This window comes from Echiichthys vipera (assembly GCF_963691815.1).
Source record: "Echiichthys vipera genome assembly, chromosome: 14".
Classification (NCBI taxonomy): Eukaryota; Metazoa; Chordata; class Actinopteri; order Perciformes; family Trachinidae; genus Echiichthys; species Echiichthys vipera.
Window position 1 is genome coordinate 19,420,592 of NC_139839.1, and position 12,411 is coordinate 19,433,002.

The 12,411-nt window shown below is 40.0% G+C and overlaps 1 protein-coding gene across 1 annotated transcript in view; it reads left to right on the plus strand.

The window, feature by feature from the left end:
* LOC310956200 (seizure protein 6 homolog) overlaps nucleotides 1-12,152 on the plus strand; it is a gene marked incomplete at both ends in the record, with an annotated part of 93,628 nt that extends 81,476 nt beyond the window's left edge. Inside the window, 8 exon segments of the mRNA XM_083926356.1 lie at nucleotides 41-179; nucleotides 8,182-8,378; nucleotides 9,089-9,283; nucleotides 10,773-10,964; nucleotides 11,269-11,463; nucleotides 11,650-11,688; nucleotides 11,795-11,903; nucleotides 11,993-12,152. Coding sequence (XP_083782482.1) covers nucleotides 41-179; nucleotides 8,182-8,378; nucleotides 9,089-9,283; nucleotides 10,773-10,964; nucleotides 11,269-11,463; nucleotides 11,650-11,688; nucleotides 11,795-11,903; nucleotides 11,993-12,152 — 1,226 coding nt within the window.
* Between the last annotated feature and the right edge of the window lie 259 nt (nucleotides 12,153-12,411).

Consider the following 12,411-nt stretch of genomic DNA (forward strand, 5'->3'; position numbering starts at 1 on the left):
ATATATTTGTTGCTCATTTTCAACTTGCTGTGTGTTGCAGCTGTGTGCAGCGGGGAGATCACAGACTCTGCCGGTGTGGTGCTGTCTCCTAATTGGCCTGAGGCCTATGACAAGGGGCAGGACTGCATCTGGGGTATCCATGTGGAAGAGGACAAGAGGATCATGCTTGACATCCAAGTGTAAGAGACTGCGCTCAGGTGTAAGACTAGAAATCACACAGGGAGGTCAGAGAGGAGGTCAGATTGACATCAAGACGTTAAACACTCCATCTCCAGATACAAACACACATTCAGTTTCTTTCTCATCAATTCTCTCACTCACACTTCCGCACACACTCCAACACACACACATGGGGAAGTGTTTCTGTGGCTGCAGTCACTAATTAGATTCTTTTTGTTTTTTCATCCACTACATTAAGAATTCTGTGTAGCTCCCAACTCGCTCTCTGACCAGATTAGCCAGTAAGCTTCCCTGCTCCTACTTCCCTGGTGTGTGTCTCAGAGTTGGCTTTGAAATGAATATGCTCTGGCAGTGAACTACTCTACGCCACTTATCCAGCCCTCCCCGCTGTAATCCAACACACATTCAACACACATGCACACAGATGTCTAAAAAGACGCAAGCACACTCATTCCTCCTTCACCTCTTACTGTAGATGAATGTTTCTTCCCCCCCCCCCCCCACACACACACACACACACACACACACACACACACAAACACACACACACAGCTATCCAAGTGTGTGCATAAGAATCTGCTTAAAATAAATGTATCTGTTTGCCGTGTTTGAGTGATTCCTACAATATTTCTATGCAGGGAGGAAAAAAACTACAACTTAAGTGATTTGTGTCATTGCCTGAAGCACTTATACACAAGAGGGTGCAGAGAGGTCATATTAAACCAGCGGGACTACTGCCTGAGGTCAGAGAAAAATAGAGTCCCCGTCGAATCTGAAGCAGAGGCTATTGTTAGCTATTGGTCATGGTGGTCAGCAATTCATGCCAGCATTTTTATGTTTGGTTTTCCCTATTCATAAAACATTCTCTGTCCTGTAACAGTTTAGGAATTTGTCAGGTTTAATTACGTGATGGGGTTTGATTGCCGTGTAGATACGTTGAAACCACAGTTGTAGACCACCTAAAAGCAACAATTATTATCATTTTATCTTATTTTATTTCATGGATTTCCTATTATGGGCAATAAAAAAACACTATTGTTTCCAATTAATAAAAATAAAAATAAATATATATATAAATATACTGTATATTTCTCTTACACGTTATCTCTAGGCTTACAGGAACTGAGATATGAGCCATCAATCAAATATGACCCACAGATTAAAGGGAAAAAGAACATCAGAGGTTACCAATAATACACAATGTCTAAATACCACACAGGGTTTTGTGTGACCCTGCTTGTCTCCCTGTTCTTTAGTTGGAGATTAAGACTCAGTGATTAATGTCTGATGTTGAAAGTCAACCAGAGCACCTAGGGTAAAAAGATCAGAGAGGATTTTTCCCCCATGCAGAAGTAAACAACTTTGATTTGAGGTAAAATGATTTTCAGTCAGAAAATCTCTTTTTAAATTGCACCAGCCTTATATTTGTTTTAATCCGAGCCCCACTGGGCCGCTTGCTGCAAATGAATGGTGCCATGTCCAGCTGTAGTTTATCTCAAGGTTGGTCATGCGTGGCCTTCATGGCAGTAGAAACCCACAGCTTGTCTGATCTCTGTAAACCCTAACCCTCATGCCTGGCCCCCCTCATTTTGAGAACGGCATTCTTAAAGGCTGGGTCAACATGGGATTTGTCTATTTGTGTGCATGCATTCTGCATGTTGAAGTGACAAAAGGCTCTTGTGGATGAGTACTGTCTCATTATCAGGATGGCAAACACTTTTCCACATTAATGAGAATGTTTTCTGTATTATCATTCATCACTGTGCCTGTGCTGGCAATTACAGCGGAGCAGTGTGCATAATGAGGACTGATTAATTAATTTAGCCCAAACAGGAGGGCTGGCTCTTTGCTAATTAGCATGGAGCATGGCTCGAGCAAGAGCAGTAGACAAAAGGTTACAGCTGATATCCCCACCTGTGGTTTTTTTTAGGATTCAGTATATTGTATCTGGAAATGTATTCTACATTTCAAACACAGTGAGGAAAGTCTGTTTTACAGTGGTAATGTGTTTGTCAGTTTAATGAGTAGGATCAGAGGGGTTATAGACAAGACTTGCTGGGTTTATAGAGTCCTCTTGTGGAGACTCTGAGCATAACATGCCATTTGAAGGTCTTCTTGGCCTGGGAAATACATTTTCATTTTTATTTGAAAAGAGAACTTTTTTTTTTCACTGAGCAGAACAATTCAAATGTCAGAAATGTGTAGGAAAAGATGTAGAAGGTTGCTGTTTGAAAGCCTTACAATGAAAGCCAATTTCCATTCTGTTAAGAGTTACTGGATATTTGTCAGGTTCTTCAGACCTCACTTAACAGGTCAGTGAAGGTGACAAAAATGCCTCGAGGGTTATACAAAACACAGCTGTCATCCTCTCATCTGTAGAATTGAGCTGGTGCTGTTGGAATTTTCAGAAAGTTCTTTTTCAAAACAGTCAGATGCAAATATCCAAGTGGGATTGATGGACACAGTTCATTGAATAGGACAACTCTAAAGTATTGCCTTTCAATTGTTTTGAAATTGGCTTTGTTTCCTGTTAGCAATAACCATGTTACACATCAGCATTTTGACATCACATGGCTATTAGTATAGTTCAAGGCTTACAATAGTCGTAGTTAGTCATTCAGGATCTGTCCAATCAGAGAGTAGGATTGGTTGCCTATTTTATGCTACAGCAGATGACAGTTAGCTCACTGGCAGTTTGGAGAACCAGGAAGGAGTATTGGCAAGTAATGTAAGCAATGTACTGTCGTGGACAGGGGCACTACTCAACGTATTTTAGCCACCTAAAAAGGCCCACCTAGATATTCCATTTTTGCTTTATCTTGCTGTCAGACAGCCTATTCCTTTCACAGAAGTTTCTTCCCTCCCTCTCTTTCAGTCTCATCAGTGTTCCTCTGCTAACGTTCCCCAGTATACTCTTGCTCATAAAGGTATCCTTTTGTCTGTAAACATGTTTTAGTCATCACTGTCAAAATTACACATTTTTAATGAGAGCCACACTCAACCAGCTGCCAAGGTAAAGCAGTGAAAATATTCTAAATATAGTGTACATTCAAACAGATATTGCTTTTTGGGTGGGCATTTTTCAAGGTAGCTGAAATACATTTTGCTGATGCACCCATTCACAGCAGCTCCTGTGTCAGTACTCACACTGATTATCCAGACTGACAGCATCCTAACCAACATCCACTGTAGGTAATACACTGACTATTACTAAGTACCATGTACAAAACCACTTCAAAGAAGCCAAACTATCCCTTTAATGTTAATCTAAAATGGAAGGGAAAGATGAGTTATGGAAAAAGTAGGAGACAAATGTGTCTTTAGAAGATTAGTTGCAACACAGGACAGGTAGTGACTTTCCTATGTGGAAGGAAAACCATTAAAGGAGCCAGATGGGATGACATTTGGGGTAGAGTGATTGCCAGATTGCTACAGAGAAGGCAACTGAGCGACCTGTTGTGACTCTCCGCAGAGTGGTGTGTAAGTCTTTGGCATTGTTATGTGTTGTCGCCTGGACATGGAAAGCACTTCAAGCAGAGAGTGGATTGAATGGATGAGGTCAGTGGGGAAAATTTAAACCAAGGTTGACTGCTGCATTGTTGATGAGTTAGAGCGACAGGGGACACCATTTAAAAATCCAGACAAGAGGAAAGGTTACGTTGTGTATTAAACGGGGAAGTGTGCAATTTGCCAATGCTGTCGACAATAAATCTGATGTTTTCGGATAAAGCTACGGTGCTGGCCTTGCATCTTGTCTGACATCAGATCTTGTTGTTGTTGTCAGTTGTGAAAGAACTACTGCAGATGAACATTTTTATCCAAGAAGGTCTGTCTTGTAATCAGTTGTGTGTCCCAGCGAGTTGGGGAGAAAAAAGCTGAATTCCAAGTTCATGTCACAACGTGAGGGATGGCACAGCACAATTTTTCACATGAAAGACAATGAAGCCCAAGCGCAAACTCTCAGCAGAAAGTGTGAAGACAGAATTTCAACTCTGTGATCTCTCCATGATAAAGATGATACACTGAAAGATAACAAAGATCTTAAAGCAGATTTTCAGTAAGTGCAAAAACATGTTTGTGTTATACGGTTGAAAGAAAAGTAGGACAGTCAACAACAGCAATGCTATGGAGCTCTATCACCATACCAGATTAGTGAAACAAGCTAAAGAATACAGCGGGTTGACAAGTGACTAATGTGAAGGAGAGTATAATGCATTACAGTGAAGAAATGGATCCATGTGAAAACCCTCTGGAGAATGGCTGAACCTGTACGTATGTAGCAAAATGGAGCAGCAGGTGCTATATTGTGTCGAGTTCAACAAAATGCAGACACTGGAGATAATCACACGGTGTAAGACTGCCAATTGACAGCACCACATCCCTCCTTCTAGGGTAGTCTAAATGCAGGGAGACCTTTCGGAGGAGATAAGAGGAAATACAGTGGGATGATAAGGTGGATAGCCTTGTTGACATGAGCAGCAGAGGATTGATCCTGAACGGGAGTGAAGTGTGAGTTGTATAAAAGATGAAAAAGATGCAAACAATTTGGATGTGGTGTTTCTCTGTGGACTTCACTCGTTTTATTGTGACAACTATCGTGGCACTACTACTCCTACTACTAATAAAATCCCTGTTGTCTGTCCATGCAGTCACTAAGTGTGTGCAGAGTGCATCTTATCCATGGAGTATGCCTGCAAAAAGATGGGACAAAAATATAAAACACAGAATTTTGGAGCCCTGAGTGTGAGAAAAATCGTTCATCATTTTGATGTCCTTCTCTATTCGCACCTTAACAAATGTCATTGCAAAATGCATCATTTCCACATACACTTGAAGTGTTTTCGTGGTTGTTTGGAAATGGAAGGTGTCATTGTCATTCCTGTCACTTTTACCACAGCCGCTCGCTGCTTGTTGGAGAACATAGAGGTGTAAATTGTTCCAATAGCTGTCCAACTAACCAGAGGGAGCACCTTGTCACTCAGCACCTCATTTTAATGCCATTGCAGCTGGCATCTATTATGTGTGTATTCCAGGAGAAGCTGAAATTCAGTTTTGGCTTTGAGTTTTTATTTTAGCACGTTGCACAAGACTAGGAAAAGAATGTTTTTGTCTCAATTATTTGCCTTAAGGACTTGCTAACCTCAATATAAAATATAACCTTCTGCAATTTCCCAGCTTGGGATCAATAAAGTTTTTCTATTCTATTCTATATACACCTTCTGGGTCTAATTATAGCAACTGTCAATCCCGATAGTCAACATTAAAGGTCCCATATTGTAAAAGGTGCTATTTTCATGTCTTTTTTTAAATGATAAAGAAGATCAAGGTGCTCTAAAAATACTGTAAGTATCAAAACACTAAATCCTCAGAGAAATGCACACAGCCCATATTCAGAAACTGACAGAGAGCAGAAAACCATGAAATACTGACCAATCAAAACAGACTTTTTGTGTGTGTGTGTGTGTGTGTGTGTGTGTGTGTGTGGGGGGGGGGGGGTAAAAAGACAGAGCGTCTCAGACAGAGGATGAATACAGATATATTCAGACAGAGAGTATAGAAGAATAATGTTTTTTCAACATGAAATAATGTACATGTTCTACGTAAGTATAAAACCTGAACATTTAATGAGAATAATATGGGACCTTTGCTTTCAAAAGGGAGGATTCGTTCCTAGTCTCGTGCTTACATCTACTCAGCAGTAATGTGGATAGTCTGTATAGAAGGTTGTGAATAAAACTCTGTCAATCATAGATAAAGCGGCCCCATCAAAGGTTCCTACCACTGTATTTGTTTCAGCAACGCTTAGTTGGTCTGTGCGTGTAAAAAAAAAAAAAAATCTTCAGTGGTCTCGTCTCATGGGTAGTCAAACTGAGAATACCAGAAAAAAAGAAGAAAAAATCTTAAATCTCAACTCTAAAGAAGGATTTTTATTTTTAGGCTGTGCTTTAGTGTTTCAGCACAAATTACCCTCTTGAAATAAAAAAGACGGAACCCAAGCCATCTCAGTGACATGTATAGTGTGTCAGACAGGTGATTCAAATCAGTGAGCTCATAGAGCTCTTAGAGAGGTAGTTCATTAGGCATGGAAGCCCACATTTTCAAATTTTAACACACACAAAACAGAAAAACCAGAGGGTGAAAATTACGAAGAACAAAGTAGAATTTCACATCCAAAGATGGTATTCTTGTGTCCATGTTGGTTGACTGATGGTTCACATACCCAAGCAAGACCCAGTCCTCTCCTAACAATAAACAACAGAAAGACACATGTGAGATTTGTTTTTGGCTTCTTTGATAGGTTTTTATTATTGTATTTTGCTGTAGACATTTTGCATTTTATTTCTATATATTTATTTGGATATTATACATCCACCAAAATGTTTTAACTTTGACATTTTTTTTCTATGAAATTTTACATTTTTATTTGAAGAGTTGAAGAGTCAGAAATAAAAGTATTTCTGATTAAATTGTAAAAACAAATACTGTAAAAACCATTCTAAAAATCAATAAACCAAGTCTAGTTTGATTCATATTATATTGAGTGCACAAAAGAAAACATGATTTATGAAAAAGAACAAAACACTTGATCTCTTGTCAAAACAATCCAACATCACATTTTTCTTAGTTTAAAGGAGATTTAGATCTTTGTTTGTTTAGCCATATATACTGTACTGGGATGCATTTTGTCGTCTCCTGCTGATGAATTGCTTACATTGAAATGCACTGCATCCATGTTTTTCTACTTTTCTAAAGATTTTTACTCCAGACTTTCTTGACTCCAGACTTTCTTGACAGTTTGACTTTTCTATGAACTCTGTTCTACATGTTTTTTGTTATTTACTAAATTTAAATGAAAGTAAATCAATAGCAAAGATAAATACAGGGACAAAGACACGTGTCTTGAGGACAAGGTGTGATCTACAGCTGAGAAAGGAGCTGAAAACATTATTTTCAGGCATTTCAATTTGCATTAATGCAAGTTATGCAAAGGAAGAGAGAAAAGCTGGAGGGATTGTTATCTGTTACCATTTTGGGAAAACACTGTTTTCTTGAAAATAGTTTGATCGGCTGCCTGGTCACGTACAGCAAATAGCGGTGGAGAGCTTAAGGGGGCAGGTGATTCATAGCTATACAAAAGCAGTGCTCCTACCTATGACGTGCATGAAGAATGACATTGTGCCATTTTTACTGGAAAGTTCTGTTCAACACAGCTTGTGAATATAACACGAAACAATCATGAAGCCAATATGCACTGCTGGTTTGACACCAGCTGCCTTGAGGCACGCAAATAGCAACTGCGTTCCCCTGCTTATTACCTTCTGTGGCTGATCATGTTTTTCACCATTCTCCATCCCGTGTGTGAATAAATGTCAGGCTTTACTGATGTACTATACAGGGGGCAATGCATCTCCAAATGGAAAAGGTTAATGCATTCTTAAGTTAATCAATGACAGCAGGGATTCCGTCTAAGTGTGGCTCGGCTGCATTTTATTCAATTTTATATGAGCATTATAGCATTACATTTTAATATTTAGATTCTTTATTGGACATTGTTTTTACTTATTCAATGCCTTCAGTCTTCTATTATCTTTCTATAATCTCTATTGCAGCTTTTATTGTATAGTTCTAGTGACCTAAAGGATAATATTATATAATGCTAATATATTTGCAGCTATACACTTTAGTACATATTCATGAGACCAATGTGGGGAGCGAAGAAACCTACATCATGAATTATTTAGTGTTTACTTCACATCAGATCCATCCAATATAAACAGAATTAATATTTTCCAAGTACTGCTGACACCGCTTTATGCCATCAGCTTGTGCTTTCATCAGCCGAGGAAGATACCAGTCACTTAACTGTTAAAGCTCTGAGCAGCATACACATCAATAACCACACAACCACAAACATGGGACATTTTGTATAGCTGTACTTAATATAAACACCTTCACCAACATTGTTAGGAAGTAATGTAACCAGTTTTATGTCTGTTCTAGTCTCCATATTGGTAAGAATGACCTGCTGACCTTCTATGATGGAGATGACCTGACAGCCAACATCCTGGGCCAATACAGCGGCACACGATCACACTTCAAGCTCTATACCTCCATGGCTGATGTCACTATTCAATTTCAGTCCGATCCTGCCACCAACATCTATGGCTACAACAATGGCTTTGTGGTCCACTTCTTTGGTAAGACTGTGGTTGTGTTTTATTTTTTATTTAATTTTTAAGTAAAATAACTTGATGTAATTCTCTTGTTAACTGCAGTCCATACCTTTCTTCTAAAATTAAATGTATGATGCACTTTTTTGTGTTAAATTCCCATTGCAAGGCAGACAAGACACAAAACAATGGTACCGAGTGTGGAATGTAAAATGCTGCTCATACCAATGACCCACTAGGTTACCAATTACAAAAAAAACCCTATATTTGTCCCTCTGTCTCTTTGCCTCTTTCTCTTGATTTGCCTGAAAATAATAGGGTACACCTCAGCATCATCTGTTTTTGCCCAATGCTTTGTGTTCTCGGCCCTGTATGCTGTAGTTAAGGAGACACAGATTGACTGCTGGCAAACCACATGCTGTGTTCCTCTCGGCAAACATTACAAGCCTCTATTTTCATTGTTCTCCCAAACTGCTGCTGTTTAGTGCTCACAGAACGGACAATTTTGCAGTTGTATTCATTCCCCATAGAGGAGGTTGTTAAATATCAATGCCAGGATTTCCTTGAGGAACATGATGTCTCCTTTTACATCCCATATAAAGAATGAACATTACAATAGAACATTTAAGTATTTGTTCTGTTCAGCTTTCTCCATTGTGTCAACATAAACTGGTAGGATATCTGTTATTTTATGTACCTCATTCTGTCCGTCCTCTCTCCAACACAACTGCTAACAGAGGTGCCGAGGAACGACACCTGCTCTGAGCTGCCAGAGATCACCAACGGCTGGAAGAGCACTTCCCACCCTGACCTCATCCATGGCACTGTCATCACCTACCAGTGCTACCCTGGATATGAGCTGGTAGGCTCTGAGATCCTTATGTGCCAGTGGGATCTTACCTGGAGCGGTGATGTGCCGCGATGCCAGGAAGGTGAGAGAAAACGCACAAATGAGAATGAGAGTAAAACCTTATCAGTCAAAAACTCCCAGAATCCTTTTGTTTAGGTATCATAGTGTGCAGACTAGACTATGTACTAAAATTATCATTCTATTTTCGAGTTGGGAGCCATTTTCAAGCTTCTTTATGACTTCTTTTTAGCTGTCTAATACTACTGGCTAGCTTTTTTGTCCTATAGTCTTAAATCTCCACACACTGGTGCTGTACAAGTGGTGGAGAAAGGTTTGGCTGAACCCATCATAATTCTAAATATCCATGCTAGATGGCAAATATTCTAAACATATTCTTTGTTTATCTTCTATACAACCATTCAACGATCTAAACTTAATATAATGATCTAATGTCAAAGGTCGCTAGCTTGGAAGTTGTTGTTGTTCCACATAGCGACATGGATTTCGAACATGCAGATAGTGGAAGGGGAGGATAATCCTGTCTAAAATGAGTGGTCAGTGAGACTATTTTGCCTATGACCCTTCCTAATAGCAGTAGCTGTAACTGTGATTTGTGAACTTAATGGAGCTGTACTCAACATTAAGAAGATTAATACAGCCTCATGCAAATATTTGCTATGTAAAGATAAAGTGGAGAAATTACATCCTGAGCAGAGAATGAATTCACTTTCCCTCTGTGTTGTTATCTGAGCTTCTCCGTTTGTTTGTCTGTTTGTTTGTTTGTTTGTTTGTTTTGATAACCGGTTCCAGCCGTACATGCATGTCAGTACTACTGCATACAAAAATTGTAGAACACAAATCCTTGTGTAGGGAGTTGCATGAACTCTGATTTTTTGCGCTTCAAGTGATGTTACAAGTGAGCGTTGGTTGAGTCTGTAGCGGCACACTTGAAAAAAAAATAAAAGATGTGTGTTTGTGAAGCTCTGTCGCCTGCTCCTCATCTCTGCTTGAGGCTGGCAGCCCAAGGTTACATAATGGCCGAACTACATGGGCTGTGTACATGGCACAGCAGAGCATGTCCATTATATCCAAATGAAGCTGCTGCATGTACCACGGCACCGCTCAGCTCTAATTTTACGCAGTTAGTCTATATGGCTATACGTAACATACTACTACACACTACATAGAACTATGTAAAAAAACAAGTACAATCTATTTAAAAGTGATTAAGATACAGATCTTATTGTACCAGAGAGCAATGTGAGGCAGCACAACTTCCAAACCCTGTAGAACCAACAGCATTACAACTCAGTGGCACACATTGAAGCTGACAGCAGCAAAACACTACTGACGAGTGTGAGTAGCATTGAGTGTGAGTGTGTGGAGCAGTTCAAAATCTCTGCTGTGCCCCGCCCGCGTATGCTGCATGTCCGTTTCCCATTTATTTTGGCTGCTAAGAGCTTAGAGTTTTTTTTAACTATTACTTCAGTTCCAACAACGTTATTCCTTTTTCTATCACCACCACCAATGATAATGAATAATCAGCATCATTTGTTTCTGTGATGCCCCAGTTATGACATGTCAGGACCCTGGAAATGTGGAGCACAGTCGAAAGGTGATTGCAAGCAACCGCTTCACTGTTGGATCGACAGTGCAGTTCATCTGTAATAAAGGCTACATCCTGTCTGGCAGCAGCCTGCTCACCTGCTACAACCGAGATTCAGCCACACCCAAGTGGAACGAGAGGCTGCCCAAGTGTACCCGTGAGTCACATGAGTCATAAACACATAGGCATGGACATGCATCAACACTCATCCACACTGTTTGAATTCTTTGAATATATGATTAAACCTGTTACTATTGTGCTATTTTCTTTGCTACTTTTGTTTCAATGGTGACAACTACAACTGTAATGAATCATCAGTGGCCTTGAAAAGAAAAAAAAAGTTAATCTTGCCTTTAATGTCCCTGTTAAAATGCCTGTTGCCTTTTATATGTGTCCATATGAGCGCCAAGTGTACTGTTGAACAATGTTTTTGTGACATAAGATAATGTCCTGCCTCGCAGCTGAAAAGTACGAGCCATGCAGGAACCCTGGCGCTGCCTCCACCAGTGTGCAGAGCACTGAAAAGGCCTTTTATCAAGCAGGAGAGAGGCTGACCTTCTCCTGCCACTCAGGCTACGAGCTGCAGGGTGATGCCACCATCTACTGTGTCCCTGGACACCCGTCACAGTGGAATAACACTCCCCCTGCCTGCAGAGGTAAACCATTCACACGCACTTTTGCAAACATTCATTTTTTTGGAAATACAGTGCCACCTATACCATATTACGTGCAATTGATTGTGTTGCTGTTTGTTAAAGCTAGGACTGATTTTGTATGTGTAATATATGTAACCTGCTGTGCTTTGTGTTGCACAAATACTGACTGCAATTGTGTCTTTGTAGTATCATCAACCCAATATGTGAACGAGCGCAGGCTGGATGGTGAGTCATGTTTCTAAACATTGCAGTATCATTATGTTCATATTTCTTTTCTGTGCATATTTCACAGAAATAACATCTGTTTTGTGCTTTTTCCCCCCCCTTGTAGTTGCTAATATGGATTATAGCATGGAGGGAACCAATATTGCCCTTGCAGTTTTTATTCCGACAGCAATCGTCTTGGTGGTTGTCCTTGGGATTTATGTCTACTTTGCAAAGTAAGTAGTAACTTAAAACTGCATTTATTTCATTTGTATTTCAAACGAGCCATTACAGGATTTTCCTTGTTTCTCCACTCTTTACTCAGACTTCAAGGAAAGACGTTCAGAATGCCCACATCCTCGCCACCGTATGACAACATGACAGAAGAGTCAGCTTTTGACAACCCTGTATATGAGAGCGGAGTAAGTACAGATGTCATGAGCATGCAAGACGTGGATTCACAGAACACAAGTGTGCTGTCCTGATTCTTTCCCATCTGGCTGTCATCTTGTCATCATCTCACGGTCCACCAGCAGGGGGCACCCTCCACATCATTTTTCATCACCATCTCAATCATCAGTAAGAGCTTGTGGCCCTAGCAGATAATGGACACTTTTCCGCACCTCACTCTTTGGTCAGAGGTAATTTTGCATCCTTCATCCACTTGGAGCAGTGTGTGTGATGTGTTTTTGTCTTTCAGTACATCATACACATTGTTTTCATCTTTTACCCCCTGTCACGTAA